The sequence below is a fragment of the Sander lucioperca genome, chromosome 7 (assembly GCF_008315115.2).
Source record: "Sander lucioperca isolate FBNREF2018 chromosome 7, SLUC_FBN_1.2, whole genome shotgun sequence".
Taxonomy (NCBI): Eukaryota; Metazoa; Chordata; class Actinopteri; order Perciformes; family Percidae; genus Sander; species Sander lucioperca.
Genome location: NC_050179.1, coordinates 26,692,938 through 26,709,766, shown reverse-complemented (window position 1 = coordinate 26,709,766; position 16,829 = coordinate 26,692,938). Strand labels below are relative to the sequence as shown.

Genomic DNA, 16,829 nt, shown 5'->3' with positions numbered 1-16,829 from the left:
GTCCTATTCAGCTAATTTTAAGGGCTGTTTAATTACATGGACTTAGTCTAAGATGGAAGTTCCTTTGTAATTATCTAACAGACATCAGCCGCCACCATGAGTACGGACGCGGAGATGGCCACTTATGGCAAAGCTGCCATTTACCTTCGTAAGCCAGAAAGGGAGAGAATTGAGGCTCAAACTGCACCATTTGATGCCAAGAGTGCCTGCTACATTGCTGATGTCAAGGAGCTGTACTTGAAGGCAAAAATCCTCAAGAAAGATGGTGACAAAGTCACAGTCGAAACCCTGATATCTAAGGAGGTTAGTATCATGAAGTCAGACTCAACCGGCAATTCAATATGATCAGTTCTCATTGTGACAAATGTACTGTTCCAGGAGAGGGTAGTGAAAGAAGCTGATGTCCATCCAATGAACCCTCCCAAGTATGACAAGATTGAGGACATGGCCATGATGACCCATCTCAATGAAGCCTCTGTGCTGTATAACCTCAAAGAGCGTTATGCAGCATGGATGATCTACGTAAGACAATCTGCCTAATGAGAAAAGAGAACTATTTCAAATTGCTATACTTGTAGGAAACAAAGTTAACTGTTGAATTTCTTTGATCACTTTCAGACCTACTCTGGGTTGTTCTGTGCTACTGTGAACCCCTACAAGTGGCTCCCAGTGTACGATGCTGAATGTGTAAGTGCCTATAGAGGCAAGAAGCGTATGGAGGCTCCACCCCATATTTTCTCTGTCTCTGACAACGCTTTTCAGTTCATGCAAACTGGTAAGTCATTACCATAACAATGTAGAATTTATCAGTATATAACGTTTCTGTTGCAGTAAAACATAGTCAATTATTTTGTTTTTGATTTAACAGATAGGGAGAACCAGTCTGTCTTGATCACGTAAGTTTGTTACATTTACATTTGTAGACTTTGTTTAACATAGTCAAATATCTTGATCAAATTCTTAAAAGTCTATGTCTATACCTAGTGGAGAATCTGGCGCTGGAAAGACTGTGAACACCAAGCGTGTCATCCAGTACTTTGCAACAATCGCAGTTGGTGGACCAAAGAAGGACGACGCAAAGGTATGTTACCGTATGATTAAAATTCAGGGTTCTTCAGCTATATGATATTTTTCAAGGGGGAAAAATAAAGTCATTTTCTGACTGTATTTCTAAACCTGGATTATAGGGGTCACTGGAGGATCAGATTATTGCAGCCAATCCCCTGCTGGAGGCCTATGGTAACGCCAAAACTATTAGGAATGACAACTCTTCTCGTTTTGTAAGTTTGGAACAATTTCTGCACATTAGAGAGGTCTTGTTACAGATTGCCAATGTGGTGGAACATTAAAAATCCATTATTCCAAACAGGGTAAATTCATCCGAATCCATTTTGGCGCAACTGGCAAACTGGCTAGTGCTGATATTGAGACATGTAAGTAATAATACTCATAGTACATACAAACGACTGGAATTGAGAATTGGCCAGACTGTAATTTCTGAACAATATTTGTAGATCTGCTGGAGAAGTCTAGAGTGACATACCAGCTTTCTGATGAAAGAGGCTACCACATCTTCTTCCAGATGATGACCGGCCACATCCCTGAGCTGCTTGGTAAGAAGATTGGTGTTGCACGTTATTTAACCTACTTGTTTTCAAATTAAACAAATGTTCTGACATTTCCTCCCTTTTTTGATCTCCAGATTTGGCACTCATCACCACCAACCCCTACGACTTCCCCATGTGTAGCATGGGTCAGATCACTGTGGCCAGCATTGATGACAAAGTTGAGCTGGAAGCCACTGATGTGAGTGATCTTCACTTCAAAATAGTTAAATGTACTTTTTTCCATTTAATGCAAGTGCATTCTTCTAAAGTTAATATGTTTTGTGTCGACCTCTTTTGAACTCAGAATGCCATTGATATCCTGGGCTTCACCACTGAAGAGAAAATGGCCATCTACAAGATGACTGGTGCTGTGCTCCACCATGGTAACATGAAGTTCAAGCAGAAGCAGCGTGAGGAGCAGGCTGAGCCTGATGGCACAGAGGGTGAGTATTGAATGTCAGCTCAGAGTGAATAGCTTGGAAACAACAGTTAGGAAGTTCTTAATCACACTGGTGTCTATTTACATCATGATGGAAATCTCTGAACTATTTTCAGAGGCTGACAAGGTTGCTTACTTGCTGGGTCTGAACTCCGCTGACATGCTCAAAGCTCTGTGCTATCCCAGAGTGAAGGTCGGAAATGAGTATGTCACCAAGGGACAGACTGTACCTCAGGTAAACATGAAGTATCAATATCCTACTATTTAAAAACAGATTAGTTATGTTATTTCTACTAAAATAATGCAGCACAATGTGTAATAAAAAGCAGCGTACAACGGCAGTGTTCAATTTACCATATTGCTACTTTCAAAGAGTTTAACACATTGAATTCTAAATGCATAATGTAGAATAAGTCAAGGACCATCTTAGATGTTATTTTTAGTTTTTAGATCTTTTGTATTATTTTTCTCACCAGTGAGGTGCCCGTTCAGGCGGATTGCTTGGCCTGTGGTATTCGTGTTTGCAGCTTTCTTGAGAACCCCTTATACAGTCAACTTAATGCTCACACTGCGCTTCCTTGGGTCATGAGCAATACACCTGCCATGACATAGTTGCATCATATACCCAAGGCGCGTCTACTCATGGTCAGAAACAAATTTACAATAAACTGGGGGAAAACATCCAGCGCAAACTTTACCATTAGGCAAGTTAGGCAACTGCCTGGGGGCCCAATGTAAAAGGGCCACAAACAGCTATAGATTTGTCATGATGAGGTATGAAAAATATAGAATATGTACCAAAAATAACTTACAAAGCACTTAAAAAATATGCAACTCAACTGTAGTACTAACTTACTGTGGTCTTCTACTTCAGAGGAAAACATTGTACTGCTACATTTTCCTTACAGAGAAGTTTTACTGGTAACATTGCGGCGGCTGTGGCTCAGGTGGTAGAGCGGTCGCCTACCAATCGGAAGGTGTGTGGCTTGATCCCTGGCCCCCATGTCGAAGTGTCCATCGGCAAGACACTGATGCCCAAATTGCTTCCGATGCTACACCATCGGTGTGTGAATGTGTGTGAATGTTTATCTGACGAGCAGGTGTCAACCTTGTATGGCAGCCTCAGCCACAGTGTATGAATGTGTGTGAATGGTGCCTGTAATATGTAAAAGCGCTTTGAGCAGTCGTTAAGACTAGAAAAGCGCTATGTAACTACAGTCCATTTACATTGCAGATTTGGATTTTGCCTCACAAAATTATTAATCATTACCTTTTGACTAGGCCTAGTTCTAACACTGCCAACACCAACATTCCAAGTTAGAGAAAGGGTGACAAGTAAGGAAAGACACTGTTTGTCTGGGACCCAAGTCGAGCAGTCTAGTGTAAATCAGAGTGAGCACTCCTTCCGTTCACGCTGCTCTCCAGGTTAAAATCATTCCGATATGTCAAGTTGTCCCGTCTGCTAAGTAAAATGTTAGTGGCAGGGTATTGGCCGTTTTTATTATACTGTACATCCATGGTACAGGCAGATGCGGAACCGGACCTTGGGTTAGTCTAAGTGAGACTGAGCTGCCAGGAGGAAGAGAGGCTTTCCCAGTTCAGGCTCTGACATATCATTATGTTTTACCTTCTGTTTAGAAGTGGTGAATTTACAGCTCACAGCAACCTAATCGGATATAGTGTCTGGCTTTTGTTTGATATCTATTGTCGGCAACAAAAATTGTTGTATCATGTATGATATTTTATTGAGTTTCCTCTTAGTTAAATGCTGTCCGTTTACCTGCGTGTGACGTCTTTCGAACATTCGGGTCACCACATTCAACCTGATAACCGGACGGACTGACTCACTGACACAGATTCCTGCCTTTATTAGAGAGACTAGAAGAAATACCAATAATCAATACCAATGATTTTTACAAAAAGGTTGACTGAATTCAATCAAATCACATCCTTGTTTTTTATTCAGGTGATGAACTCAGTGCCAGCCCTGGCCAAGGCTATCTATGAGAGGATGTTCTTGTGGATGGTCATTCGTATTAACCAGATGTTGGACACTAAACAATCAAGACAGTTCTACATTGGTGTCCTGGATATTGCTGGTTTTGAAATCTTTGATGTAAGCTTAATTTCCAACAATTCAGAAGCTGATACTTTTCATAACAGAATCATTCTTATTGCCCTGGGAGAAATTATAATGATGAATTGTCCCCTCACAGTTCAACACCTTGGAACAGCTGTGCATCAACTTTACCAATGAGAAACTGCAACAGTTTTTCAACCACACCATGTTTGTCCTGGAGCAAGAGGAGTACAAGAAGGAGGGTATTATCTGGGAGTTCATTGACTTTGGCATGGACTTGGCTGCCTGCATTGAGCTCATTGAAAAGGTAATCACTTCATTTGGTGATAATATATAATTGTTCTTATTTGGATTTTATGTATCACCTAATGACACCTAATCAACTAATACTGTATTACTCTCCACTTTTTTCAAGCCCATGGGCATCTTCTCCATCCTTGAAGAGGAGTGCATGTTCCCCAAGGCCACAGACACATCCTTCAAGAACAAGCTGTATGACCAGCATCTTGGCAAAAACAAAGCATTTGAGAAGCCTAAGCCCCCCAAGAAAGGCAAGATTGAGGCCCACTTCTCCCTGGTGCACTACGCTGGTACCGTGGACTACAATATCTCTGGCTGGCTGGACAAGAACAAGGATCCACTGAATGACTCTGTCATCCAGCTGTACATGAAATCCCCAGTGAAACTGCTGGCTCTCTGCTTCCCTCCTGTCGTTGAGGGTATGATAGTAACTGCAGTAAACTAAAACATGTTTTTAGGTTATACTGTATATTTTCAACTAACTGTATATAAACTAACATGTGCATTTTATTTGTTATTCTAACAAAACACATCTACTTAAAATCCTCAACAGATACTACCAAGAAGGGAGGCAAGAAGAAGGGTGGTTCTATGCAGACTGTGTCTTCACAGTTTAGGGTAAGGTTTAACGTTGCAAACTTATCTTATACTGTATATAGCTCGGGTTTATGCTCAAACTCACAATTGATTACATGTCATGATAATACTCCCCATTTTGGATCTACAGGAGAACTTGGGGAAGCTGATGACTAACTTGAGGAGCACCCATCCTCACTTTGTGCGCTGCCTGATTCCCAATGAGTCAAAGACTCCAGGTAGATGGAAAACTTAATCTTAAGAGATTCTTTAAGGAGTGGTTTTGTTTTGTTAATATGGTTTATTTAATTGTTTGCTGCTTTGACTAAGAGTATATTTAGTCAAAGAAGTAATTAAAAAATGTGTTTTTTTACAGGTCTCATGGAGAACTTCCTGGTCATCCACCAGCTCAGGTGTAACGGTGTGCTGGAGGGTATCAGAATCTGCAGAAAAGGTTTCCCCAGCAGAATAATCTATGCTGACTTCAAACAAAGGTATCAATCGATATTTTAAGAGAATTTTGATAGATTATTAAAAGAAAATGTTCCCACGGACCATTAACTCTCTCATAAAAAGGTACAAGGTGCTGAATGCCAGTGTCATCCCAGAGGGCCAGTTCATTGACAACAAGAAGGCTTCAGAGAAGCTGCTTGGGTCAATTGATGTTCCACATGACGAGTACAAATTCGGACACACAAAAGTAAAGAGCTTGCTTTCTTTATTTTACTGTAGAATAATGACCAAAGAGGTTAGGTTGTTCAGTCCAGTGTGTTTGCTTGTTTTTCTGTTAATGTATTAAATGATATCTGTTAATAAAAAATCTAAAAACTACTTATGTGATTGTAGACTTTGGTGCCAAGGAATAAGTGATTTATTTTAAGTATAGAGGCAGAGCAGCCTGCATGTGGCCATTTATAAAACACCTACGCCTTAGAAGCCTTAAAACATGTAGGGTAAACGAAAATCCTTTTTTGTTTAACAGGGTGTGAAGTATTCACTATCTGAGTTCATCCTACATTCATTTTTATTTTTTGTTTGATCAGGTGTTCTTCAAGGCCGGTCTGCTGGGTGTCCTTGAGGAGATGAGAGATGAAAAACTGTCATCTCTGGTCACTATGACTCAGGCTTTGTGCCGTGGTTATGTCATGAGAAAGGAGTTTGTGAAGATGACGGAGAGGAGGCATGTTCAAACAGCTAATTCTGAATCATGGTATTAAAAATCACTAACAATATTGTCCATAACAGCTATTTCTTGTCCTCAGGGAAGCCATATATACCATCCAGTACAATATCCGCTCATTCATGAATGTCAAACACTGGCCATGGATGAAGGTGTACTACAAGATCAAGCCTCTGCTGCAGTCTGCTGAAACTGAGAAGGAGCTGGCAAATATGAAGGAGAACTATGATAAGATGAAAACTGACTTGGCTGCTGCCCTGGCCAAGAAGAAGGAACTGGAGGAGAAGATGGTGTCCCTTATGCAGGAGAAGAATGATCTGCAGCTGCAAGTAGCATCTGTAAGTACACATCAACATACAGTTGTGCTTTTCATGTTTTTCAAAGTTGAAGTGCTGACTTCTATTTTCATAAAAAATAACTAGGAATCAGAGAATCTGAATGATGCTGAGGAGAGATGTGAGGGACTTATCAAGAGTAAGATTCAGATGGAGGCCAAACTCAAAGAGACAACTGAGAGACTGGAGGATGAAGAGGAAATCAATGCTGAGCTCACTGCCAAGAAGAGAAAGCTGGAGGATGAATGCTCTGAGCTCAAGAAGGATATTGATGACCTGGAGCTTACCTTGGCCAAAGTGGAAAAAGAGAAACATGCCACAGAGAACAAGGTTCGTAAATAATGATCTGTCTATCAGATCAAGTAAAATTATAATTATGATCGTTTAAAGACAAGATCTTTCTTGCACACTTAGGTTAAGAACCTGACCGAGGAGATGGCCTCTCAGGATGAGAGCATTGCTAAGCTGACCAAGGAAAAGAAAGCCCTTCAGGAGGCTCATCAGCAGACTCTTGATGACCTGCAGGCAGAGGAAGACAAAGTCAACTCTCTGACCAAGGCCAAGACCAAGCTTGAGCAGCAAGTGGATGATGTAAGTTTACAAAGTCTCTTGGATTGGCAAAGAAAGAGTATTCTTCTTGAATGTGATGATTAAAAACTCATCTTATTTCTTAGCTTGAGGGTTCTCTGGAGCAAGAGAAGAAGCTCCGTATGGACCTTGAGAGATCCAAGAGAAAGCTTGAGGGTGATCTGAAACTGGCCCAGGAATCCATCATGGATCTTGAGAATGACAAGCAGCAGTCTGATGAGAAGATCAAAAAGTAATAGTTTTTGAATTTGTACAAGCGCTCTTTAAAGAAAAAAAAAGTTGTGGTCAACTGCATTAACTCTGTACTTTATCTATAATTCTCACAGGAAGGACTTTGAAATCAGTCAGCTCCTTAGCAAAGTTGAAGATGAGCAGTCACTGGGTGCTCAGCTTCAGAAGAAGATCAAGGAGCTCCAGGTAACATCTTGTTTTACAGAAACCATTCCTGCAAATGTTTCCAATTTGTTAATTAAAAGTAAAAGAGTAGTGAAAGACCTATCTATATTAAACAGGCTCGTATTGAGGAACTGGAGGAGGAGATTGAGGCTGAGCGTGCTGCTCGTGCCAAGGTTGAGAAGCAGAGAGCTGACCTCTCCAGGGAACTTGAGGAGATCAGTGAGAGGCTGGAGGAGGCCGGTGGTGCCACTGCTTCTCAGATTGAGATGAACAAGAAGCGTGAAGCTGAGTTCCAGAAGCTCCGTCGTGATCTTGAGGAGTCCACTCTGCAGCATGAAGCCACTGCTGCTGCTCTTCGCAAGAAGCAGGCTGACAGCGTTGCTGAGCTGGGAGAGCAGATCGACAACCTCCAGCGTGTAAAGCAGAAGCTTGAGAAAGAAAAGAGTGAATACAAGATGGAGATTGATGACCTCTCCAGCAACATGGAGAATGTTGCTAAAGCAAAGGTACACACAATGCATTACATGTTTTTTAATTAACTAAATACGAATAGTAAATAATGTAATTAATATTCTAAATAAAATCTCATCACTGATCTCATCTCTATTTACTCATTAGGGAAATCTTGAAAAGATGTGCCGTACTCTTGAGGACCAACTCGGCGAACTGAAGACCAAGAATGATGAAAATGTTCGTCAAATCAATGACACAAGTGCACAGAGAGCACGTCTCCTGACAGAAAATGGTATCTACATGCTATCAGTGAATTATCTGTTGTGTATGTTATTGAGAAACGTGACACAAACTAATATATCGTGACATCTTTCACACAAGGTGAGTTCAGCCGTCAAGTTGAAGAGAAAGAAGCTCTTGTCTCCCAGCTGACCAGAGGCAAACAGGCATTCACACAGCAGATTGAGGAGCTGAAAAGACATGTTGAAGAGGAGCTTAAGGTAAGAAACTAATACATGTGTATTAGTATTATTCGTTTGGGATTCAAGAATTTTGTAAATTCAATCATATGTCTTAAACCAGGCCAAGAATGCTCTTGCCCATGGACTGCAATCAGCCCGCCATGACTGTGATCTGCTGAGGGAGCAGTTTGAGGAGGAGCAAGAGGCCAAGGCTGAGCTGCAGCGTGGAATGTCCAAGGCCAACAGTGAGGTGGCTCAGTGGAGAGCTAAGTATGAAACTGATGCTATCCAGCGCACTGAGGAGCTTGAGGAAGCCAAGTGAGTAACATTCAAACAATTCAATGGCCAGTCTATGATTTGAGCATAACTCAACTTTGGAGAAAACATTTTACAGCTCTGCCTTATGATGTTCATATATACCTTTAAAAACATAACTAACCATTAATAACAATACTAGGCTGATCATACATTGCCCACCCACCCTTTCCAAAACTCGTTACCATAAGAACATTAGGCTTCAAACAAACAACAATGCAACACTCAAAATATAAGATCTCACGTTGCATATTCTTGTTACTAAGACTTCAGGTAACTTGATAGTTTCAGTGGGAAACAAATTTACCTTTTTCAAACAGGAAAAAGCTGGCTCAGCGTCTTCAGGAGGCTGAGGAGCAGATTGAGGCAGTGAATTCCAAGTGTGCTTCTCTTGAGAAAACCAAACAGAGGCTCCAGAGTGAGGTGGAGGACCTCATGATTGATGTGGAGAGAGCCAATGGGCTGGCTGCCAACCTGGACAAGAAGCAGAGGAACTTTGACAAGGTAGCATTGTTAACTTTGTGTGCCCAAGCCATCGAAACAATTAAAAGATATATTTATTTTTTCTCATATTGCTGTATTAACTGTGTTATTCAGGTGTTGGCAGAGTGGAAACAGAAGTTCGAGGAGGGTCAGGCAGAGCTCGAGGGAGCACAGAAGGAGACTCGTTCTCTCAGCACTGAGCTGTTCAAGATGAAGAACTCTTATGAGGAATCTCTGGATCAGCTGGAGACCATGAAGCGTGAAAACAAGAACCTTCAACGTGAGTTCTACATTATGTAACAGTTATATTCAACAAATGTATTTCTTACATTGTATTCAACATGTCGTAAAATCAAGCGTTTATATTTTACATTGTAAGGCTTAACAATATGAAACACATGTATTTCTCTGCAGAGGAGATCTCAGATCTGACTGAACAGATTGGTGAGACTGGCAAGAGCATCCATGAGCTGGAGAAGTCCAAGAAGCAGGTGGAGACCGAAAAGACTGAGATCCAGACGGCTCTTGAAGAGGCTGAGGTACATTTTTTGACTGGGGACATCTTTCAAGAAAAATCTAAATCATGGACAAATATACTTTTTACCGGTTTGAAGGCAAAGATTAATTTTCATTCTTTGATTTCATCAGGGAACTCTGGAACACGAAGAGTCTAAGATCCTGCGTGTCCAGCTGGAGCTCAACCAGATTAAGGGTGAGGTGGACAGGAAGCTGGCAGAGAAAGATGAGGAGATGGAGCAGATCAAGAGGAACAGCCAGAGGGTGATTGACTCCATGCAGACCAATCTGGATTCTGAGGTCAGGAGCAGAAACGATGCCCTGAGAATCAAGAAGAAGATGGAGGGAGACCTGAATGAGATGGAGATTCAGCTGAGCCACGCCAATCGCCAGGCTGCTGAGTCCCAGAAGCAGCTGAGGAATGTGCAGGCACAGCTGAAGGTATTGTTAGACACAGAGCTGTTGCATGGATAATGCAGGTACATTGTGTCATTCATGTGAATACTTTCCTGATATTTGTTCACTAGGATGCACAACTGCACCTTGATGATGCTGTCAGAGCACAGGAGGAGTTCAAGGAACAAGCTGCTATGGTGGATCGCAGAAACGGTCTGATGGTAGCTGAAATCGAGGAACTTAGAGCTGCTCTGGAACAGACGGAGAGAAGTCGCAAAGTCGCTGAGCAGGAGCTGGTGGACGCTAGTGAGCGTGTTGGACTTCTGCACTCTCAGGTGAACAAGCCCAATCATTTCTTCAATAATTAAACCTACTGACATTTTAAATAATATGAAAACCAGGCATGTGATGACTAAAGTGCCTAAATCTTTTTGCCTTTTAGAACACAAGCCTTCTGAACTCCAAGAAGAAGCTTGAGACTGACCTGGTCCAGGTCCAGAGTGAAGTGGATGACACTGTTCAGGAAGCAAGGAATGCAGAGGAGAAGGCCAAGAAGGCCATCACTGATGTAGGTTTACATTTCATTTGTTCTTAATGTTACTCCGATGTGTTTTTTCAAGATATAATTGCAGCACCAATATGTAACTATTACTGGTTACTGGTGGGGAAAGGCACCGTAGTCATGCTAGAACTGCAGCCAGGGCAAGCAGGCAACAAATCCGGATTTAGCAGTCTCTACGGACATCATGACAGAGGCTAAGGTACCGAAGGAAATATGGAAGAAGCTAATAAGAGAAAAGGAGAGAGGGACCAAGCAAGAGTTCATCTCGGATGCGCTGTTAGTTGTTGGCAAGAGCTTCCCTTGATAATAGTCTGCAAGAAAGATGCCAAGCTGGCCATCTTGCTGTTGGACTAGTAACTTTAAGTAATATGTCTTGGGTTGTTGCACTTAATTGTGTGAATGCTGATTCAACAGCATTCACAGTAATGTTATTCGATTCTTTATTATTATTATTCCGCTTCTTCCTCCGTACGTTTTTTGGTCTTCAACTACTTCAGCATACTTTCAGCTAGAAAAAAACATTCTAATATCAAAATGTTCAGCTCTTTCAGCACATGATGGGACTTCTTCAACTATTTTTCTGCTATTTATACTTTAAAATATTATGCTTTAAAATTGTTTGTTTTTTACATTAAAGTCAATGAGAGCAGGCTTCAAATTCTTAAAATCCTCTTCCATTTCAAAATGATTCACCTCCTTCATACTTTCACCTACAGACTTCAATTCAACTTTAAACCATTCACAAAAGAAATCAGCTTTTAGGCTCTATCTCAGCAGTTTGATATATTTTACAGTTTTTGTGTCATCACTGTCTAACAGTTTTTTTCTAAGTTTATAATGCGTGTGTATTGTGTGACTTAGAGGGGATGATGATATCACTAGAGCGTGGAGCCTCGAAAAAGTAATCGTAGTCCCTTCTCTATAACTTGCTCTCAGGCCCACAATTTTTACTTGTCATACACCATTTATACATCAAAATGTAGGTATGCTAGTCTACTTTTTTCTAATACTCATTTAGGCAATAGGACGTATGCATTTGGCTCAGTGAAATTCCAAATGACACCAGTCTCAAACATCCCTCCATTGGGAGCCCATATTAAAATTCCTTGACATCTCAGGATGAAAGCACAGAGAACCATTTTTTCGAATCGCTGATATGCTCACATTTTTTCATTTTATCCACACAAATTATACAGTATATCAATACGTTCGCAGAGGCCTTCTGCCACTCACTGTGAGGTCATTTCACTGATGCTACCTATAGTTTGCTTTTTGAGCCTTCTTTTCACAGGTCTGTCCCTCACTGGCAGAGCAGTCAGACACAGGTGATCTGGTCATTAGCTGATTAGAACGATCAAAGCCTCAGCTAATGACCACATCCCTGAGATCAAAGGGGTCTACTCTCTATTACAAATATGGCAACTGATTAGACAGACCTGCAGTTCTCCTAACTATGACGCAGCACTTTCCCCTTCTGATGTGAAAAGCTGCATGTCACATTTTTATCTGCTGAACTCTAACAAAACAGAGATCCTGTTGTATTATATACTATATGTCAACCATTGATTGCAGTTGATAACAGAGTTTCTTGAGATGAGCCAAATAGTTCAGTTTGAAACACAAACACACACACGCACACTCACACACAGACACACATACACAGTCACAGACAGACAGACAGACGGACCGACACACTCACACACAGACAGACAGACAGACAGATACACACACACACACACAAACACACACACACACACACACACACACACACACACACACACACACACACACACAAAGACAGACCAACAGACACACACACGCACACACATACACACACAGACACACTTACAGACACGTTTGGCATTATTGAACTTTTAATGCTAACAATTCAGTCTAGCGTTAAGCTTTTCAAAAAACCATCTTTTATACATCAGTGGTGTTATTCAACATTTTAATGAAATTTATGTTAATTAAAATTACAACTTTTCCAACTATCCTCACCACTTCACCTTCTTCTTACCCATTTAAGCTATTAATCCAGTTTAGCTTTAGCAATTTAGCTAATCAGCATTCACACGCATTTTCAGCAGGGAATACATTTTTCTAGTGTTACTTGATGGTTGGCTGAGTTCGCAAAGTTGTGGACTCACTAGTTTTTGATCATAAGTAATGTTATCATAATGTACAAAAGCATGTGTACAGCTAGTCATATCTACGATAGCAGAGTATTGTGAATTTGTGTTACACTTTGCTATGGTGCTGGAAGCATCAATAAGTCCAAATTGATAGAAGAAATATTTTGCACACTTCATCCACTGCATGGATCTAATAGTGTCTGTCTGTCTCTTCTATCAAGATAATTCTAATTAACATGTTATGCTGTCTCCCCTAGGCTGCTATGATGGCTGAGGAGCTGAAGAAGGAGCAGGATACCAGCTCCCACCTGGAGAGGATGAAGAAGAACCTGGAGGTCACTGTTAAGGACCTGCAGCACCGTCTGGATGAGGCTGAGAACCTGGCTATGAAAGGTGGCAAGAAGCAGCTCCAGAAACTTGAATCCAGGGTAAGAAAGAAAGAAAGAATTTGCAGGGCTGAACTAATTTAAAAAAGAAGCATACTTATTTACTTATTGTTCATTGAAGGTGCGTGAACTGGAGGCAGAGGTTGAGGCTGAGCAGAGACGCGGAGGAGATGCCATTAAGGGTGTCCGCAAATATGAGAGGAGGGTGAAGGAGCTCACCTATCAGGTACAGTCACTTTAATAGTTAACAACCAAATCAACTTAACATACATATTACAAAAAACATGTATTTACTTTTAAATAAACCTTTACAGACTGAGGAGGACAAGAAAAACGTTGCCAGGCTGCAGGATCTAGTTGACAAGTTGCAGCTCAAAGTCAAGGCCTACAAGAGGCAGGCTGAGGAGGCGGTAAGGACAAAATATACATTTTCAACATTGAATGCTTGATACTGTGGCAGAATTTTTTCACACAAAGAATACCTTTGGTCTTTTAGGACTTTCAAAAATGTCAATCTCTATGGTTTTTCAGGAGGAGCAGGCCAACACTCATCTGTCCAAGTGCAGGAAGGTGCAGAATGAGCTGGAGGAGGCTGAGGAGCGCGCTGACATCGCAGAGTCCCAGGTCAACAAGATGAGAGCAAAGAGCCGTGACTCTGGCAAGGTAAACATACAATTAAAAATGTTAACTTTAATTTTTTTTTTTATTATGTGACAGAAAGTTACTGTCAGTTAGATTTGTTTGAAATGAAGTTAATCCAACCCTTTTTTACTTGTGTTTTTAGGGTAAAGAGGCAGCTGAATAAAGAAAACTGCCTGATCAGCTGTTTCTAATCATATAATATGATGTGAGATATGCTATAAAAATAAATGTTTTCCTTGTCACAGTTAAATTGCTGTCTGTCTGCTTTTTTTCATTGTATTGATTCACTCAAAAGATAAGTGTCAGACTGGGTAATTGGCTATCCAGAAATCACATTTGAGTAATAGACGACCCGATTTCTAATACCAAGGCTAATTATACACACTGTGTATTACTGTTGATGTATTACCTTGTCACACAGCTTTTTTGGATAAGGAACAATCAGTCTTGAGTTGCTGCGTGAGGTAAAACAGGCTTCAGATGATGATAATGAATTTTATATCCAGACTGCCGTACTTCAGTGTGTGCTATGGGTGTCAATAATGGGCGCTGCGGTTAGTTGGAATCACAATCATTGTCTTGAGTGGCTGCGACCGCTGGAATACAGCGCAGACACGCCTGGTGGAATCTAGAGGTCAGGTGTCAAGGTTTAATTGCTGTGCAGCTGTGAGTCGGGGCTGGGCATTTTGATGAGGAAAAAGACAAATGAGAACAGATAACCCTTGAAACCTAAGTCTCTAATCCCCACAGCACAATCCCAAAATGTTTGTTCTTCATCAACCGAGGCTCAAACTCACAACCTCACACATTAAGGCCAAGTCATGATCTTGTTGAGCTAACTGGCAACTGAGCTACCATAGACAGCTTCACACTTTTTTTTGCATGTAAAGGCAAATTTCAAACTAGCTGGCTTCCGTGCTCGTCACGGTTGCACCACTGCCACACAAGGTTTTCAATTACATCATAGCCTCTATTGATAAAAAGCCTTTTGTGCATCCATCTATATTGATCTGTCCAAGGCCTTTGACTTTGTCAACCATCGTATTCTTATTAGCAGACTCAATAGCCTTGGTTTCTCTCAGAACTGCCTCGCCTGGTTCACTAACTACTTCTCTGATAGGGTCCAGTGTGTTAAATCAGGACCTGCTGTCTGGACCTACGGCTGTCTCCATGGGGGTGCCACAGGGTTCGATTCTTGGGCTGACACTGTTCTTTCTATATATCAATGATGTGGCTCTTGCTGCGAGTGACTCTCAGATCCACCTCTATGCTGACGAAACTATACTGTATACATCCGGCCCTTCATTGGATACTGTACTATCTAACCTCCAGGAGAGCTTTAATGCCATCCAGCATTCTTTCCGAAACCTTCAAATACTTTTAAACTCTGATAAAACCAAGTCCATGCTTTTCAATCGATCGCTGCCCACACATGCTTGTTTGATTAGCATCACTAGGCTAGATGGGTCAGAATTAGAATATGTGGCTACTTATAAATACTTAGCTGTTTGGTTAGACAGTTTCCTCTCCTTTCAGACCCACATAAACCACCTCCAATCTAAAATTAGATCTAGAATCGGCTTTCTATTCCGTAACAGGGCCTCTTTCACTCATGCCGCCAAACTGGTCATAGTGAAAATGACTATCGTAACGATTCTATATTAAGTGATGTCATTTATAAAAATGCCTCAAACTACCAGAACCCCATACAATACCCACCATTGCAACCAAAATATTTTTCTCAAAATATCAGGACTCCTCCAAACCTCAGAGAACACAGATGGGATGAGTTATATTTTGAATGTGCACAAAGTTTTGGACATGAGCAGAAATCTTGCTCAAACATCTGAACTATTACAGTCCAGGGGTTTATTAATACATTTAAATGAATAATGTATCATTGAGGTGAATAATTGTCATATGCACATTTAAGGTTACTTCCTCAACAAAAGACTCCCAGACCCCCCACCCCATCATAAGTCACCACACAAATCTGGAAACAAAACCCTGGCCTTTGGGTTGCCAGGCCAGTTATGATTAGGCCAAATGTTGGTGCCATCTAACTTGCCGATTACACATGTTACACATGTTTTCTTGACTTGTGGATAGGCCCAGTGATGTTCAGTGATTTTAAAAGTAGCCTCAATTAGGCTTGCATGAAGTTGGAAATTATTTGCTGTTGCAAAGAATCGTTTATGAATGCACTTTTAAAAAAGTTGTGGAAATAAAATGTCTTCAAATACAATATTAAAAAATATTTACATTTTATCAGTTGTTATTGAAACTCATCAAACACACAAAATATGGCATTTACTGCAGTTAGGGCAGGCGGACGGGATTTTGGGGAAGGGGGGGGCTCGGCTGTCCTTACCTACTCTAAGGGGAGGCTCACATTCACCCAATTTGAAAACCCCTGGTCTACGTGATACGCAGATATACACAGTATACCTAAGAAATCTCCAGGATTTCCATATACCCACTTAAAAATGTGCAATGATACGCAACAACATAGTTTTGTGACAGACCTTTCACTTCAGATATCTGTATTCACATATACGGGTATTCGAGTAATGTGACAGCAAACTAAACTAACGCTGCAGGAAATGCAGAGAGACTTTTCTCATCTTTCATCGACCCACTGAGTGTAGTGCATAGTGTATGTGTAGCGACTGGGCCCAAATGCTCCGCCTCGTATACGCCAGTATCCTCCCTTCACCGCACATACGTATACAAATATAAGTAGCCTATTTTATTTCGTCCTTGTTGCTTTTTCGTTCAACTTTTGTGATCCAGGCTTAGCTCCCTGATGTGAAAGCCTCCTTACTGCTTTTTATTTCATTATATTTTTGATATATTTTGAATGTCATCTGTGTTTTCCTTCTCATAGGATAAATAAAGGTATTCCCACCATACATTTGTGCATAAAAGTGTATCAGAATGCAGGAAGTGAAGTCTTTGACACTAACATAACCCTGGGGG

At 41.0% G+C, this 16,829-nt stretch overlaps 1 protein-coding gene across 4 annotated transcripts in view; it reads left to right on the top strand.

Annotated features, from left to right (window-relative positions):
• The window catches only part of LOC116046492 (myosin heavy chain, fast skeletal muscle-like), a 106,371-nt gene that overhangs the window by 39,875 nt on the left and 49,667 nt on the right, over positions 1–16,829 (top strand). Inside the window, exons 2-40 of one of the 4 annotated variants that reach the window (XM_036003363.1) lie at positions 82–303; positions 379–522; positions 619–775; positions 869–896; positions 985–1,081; positions 1,188–1,280; positions 1,370–1,433; positions 1,515–1,613; positions 1,703–1,806; positions 1,912–2,050; positions 2,163–2,281; positions 4,013–4,162; positions 4,263–4,433; positions 4,542–4,845; positions 4,980–5,044; positions 5,154–5,241; positions 5,379–5,496; positions 5,579–5,702; positions 6,046–6,182; positions 6,265–6,520; positions 6,605–6,847; positions 6,932–7,108; positions 7,192–7,337; positions 7,432–7,522; positions 7,618–8,007; positions 8,120–8,246; positions 8,336–8,454; positions 8,537–8,733; positions 9,051–9,234; positions 9,328–9,493; positions 9,628–9,752; positions 9,862–10,170; positions 10,257–10,460; positions 10,568–10,693; positions 13,080–13,250; positions 13,330–13,434; positions 13,523–13,618; positions 13,740–13,871; positions 13,993–14,013. The exons of 2 other annotated variants lie outside the window; for them this stretch is intronic. In XM_036003363.1, the coding sequence (XP_035859256.1) occupies positions 97–303; positions 379–522; positions 619–775; positions 869–896; positions 985–1,081; positions 1,188–1,280; positions 1,370–1,433; positions 1,515–1,613; positions 1,703–1,806; positions 1,912–2,050; positions 2,163–2,281; positions 4,013–4,162; positions 4,263–4,433; positions 4,542–4,845; positions 4,980–5,044; positions 5,154–5,241; positions 5,379–5,496; positions 5,579–5,702; positions 6,046–6,182; positions 6,265–6,520; positions 6,605–6,847; positions 6,932–7,108; positions 7,192–7,337; positions 7,432–7,522; positions 7,618–8,007; positions 8,120–8,246; positions 8,336–8,454; positions 8,537–8,733; positions 9,051–9,234; positions 9,328–9,493; positions 9,628–9,752; positions 9,862–10,170; positions 10,257–10,460; positions 10,568–10,693; positions 13,080–13,250; positions 13,330–13,434; positions 13,523–13,618; positions 13,740–13,871; positions 13,993–14,013 (5,793 nt within the window). In that variant the 5' untranslated portion in view covers positions 82–96. Of the gene's footprint in view, positions 1–81; positions 304–378; positions 523–618; positions 776–868; positions 897–984; positions 1,082–1,187; positions 1,281–1,369; positions 1,434–1,514; positions 1,614–1,702; positions 1,807–1,911; positions 2,051–2,162; positions 2,282–4,012; positions 4,163–4,262; positions 4,434–4,541; positions 4,846–4,979; positions 5,045–5,153; positions 5,242–5,378; positions 5,497–5,578; positions 5,703–6,045; positions 6,183–6,264; positions 6,521–6,604; positions 6,848–6,931; positions 7,109–7,191; positions 7,338–7,431; positions 7,523–7,617; positions 8,008–8,119; positions 8,247–8,335; positions 8,455–8,536; positions 8,734–9,050; positions 9,235–9,327; positions 9,494–9,627; positions 9,753–9,861; positions 10,171–10,256; positions 10,461–10,567; positions 10,694–13,079; positions 13,251–13,329; positions 13,435–13,522; positions 13,619–13,739; positions 13,872–13,992; positions 14,014–16,829 lie in introns of those variants that run through there. One more of the 4 variants, XM_036003364.1, reaches the window with a different exon arrangement.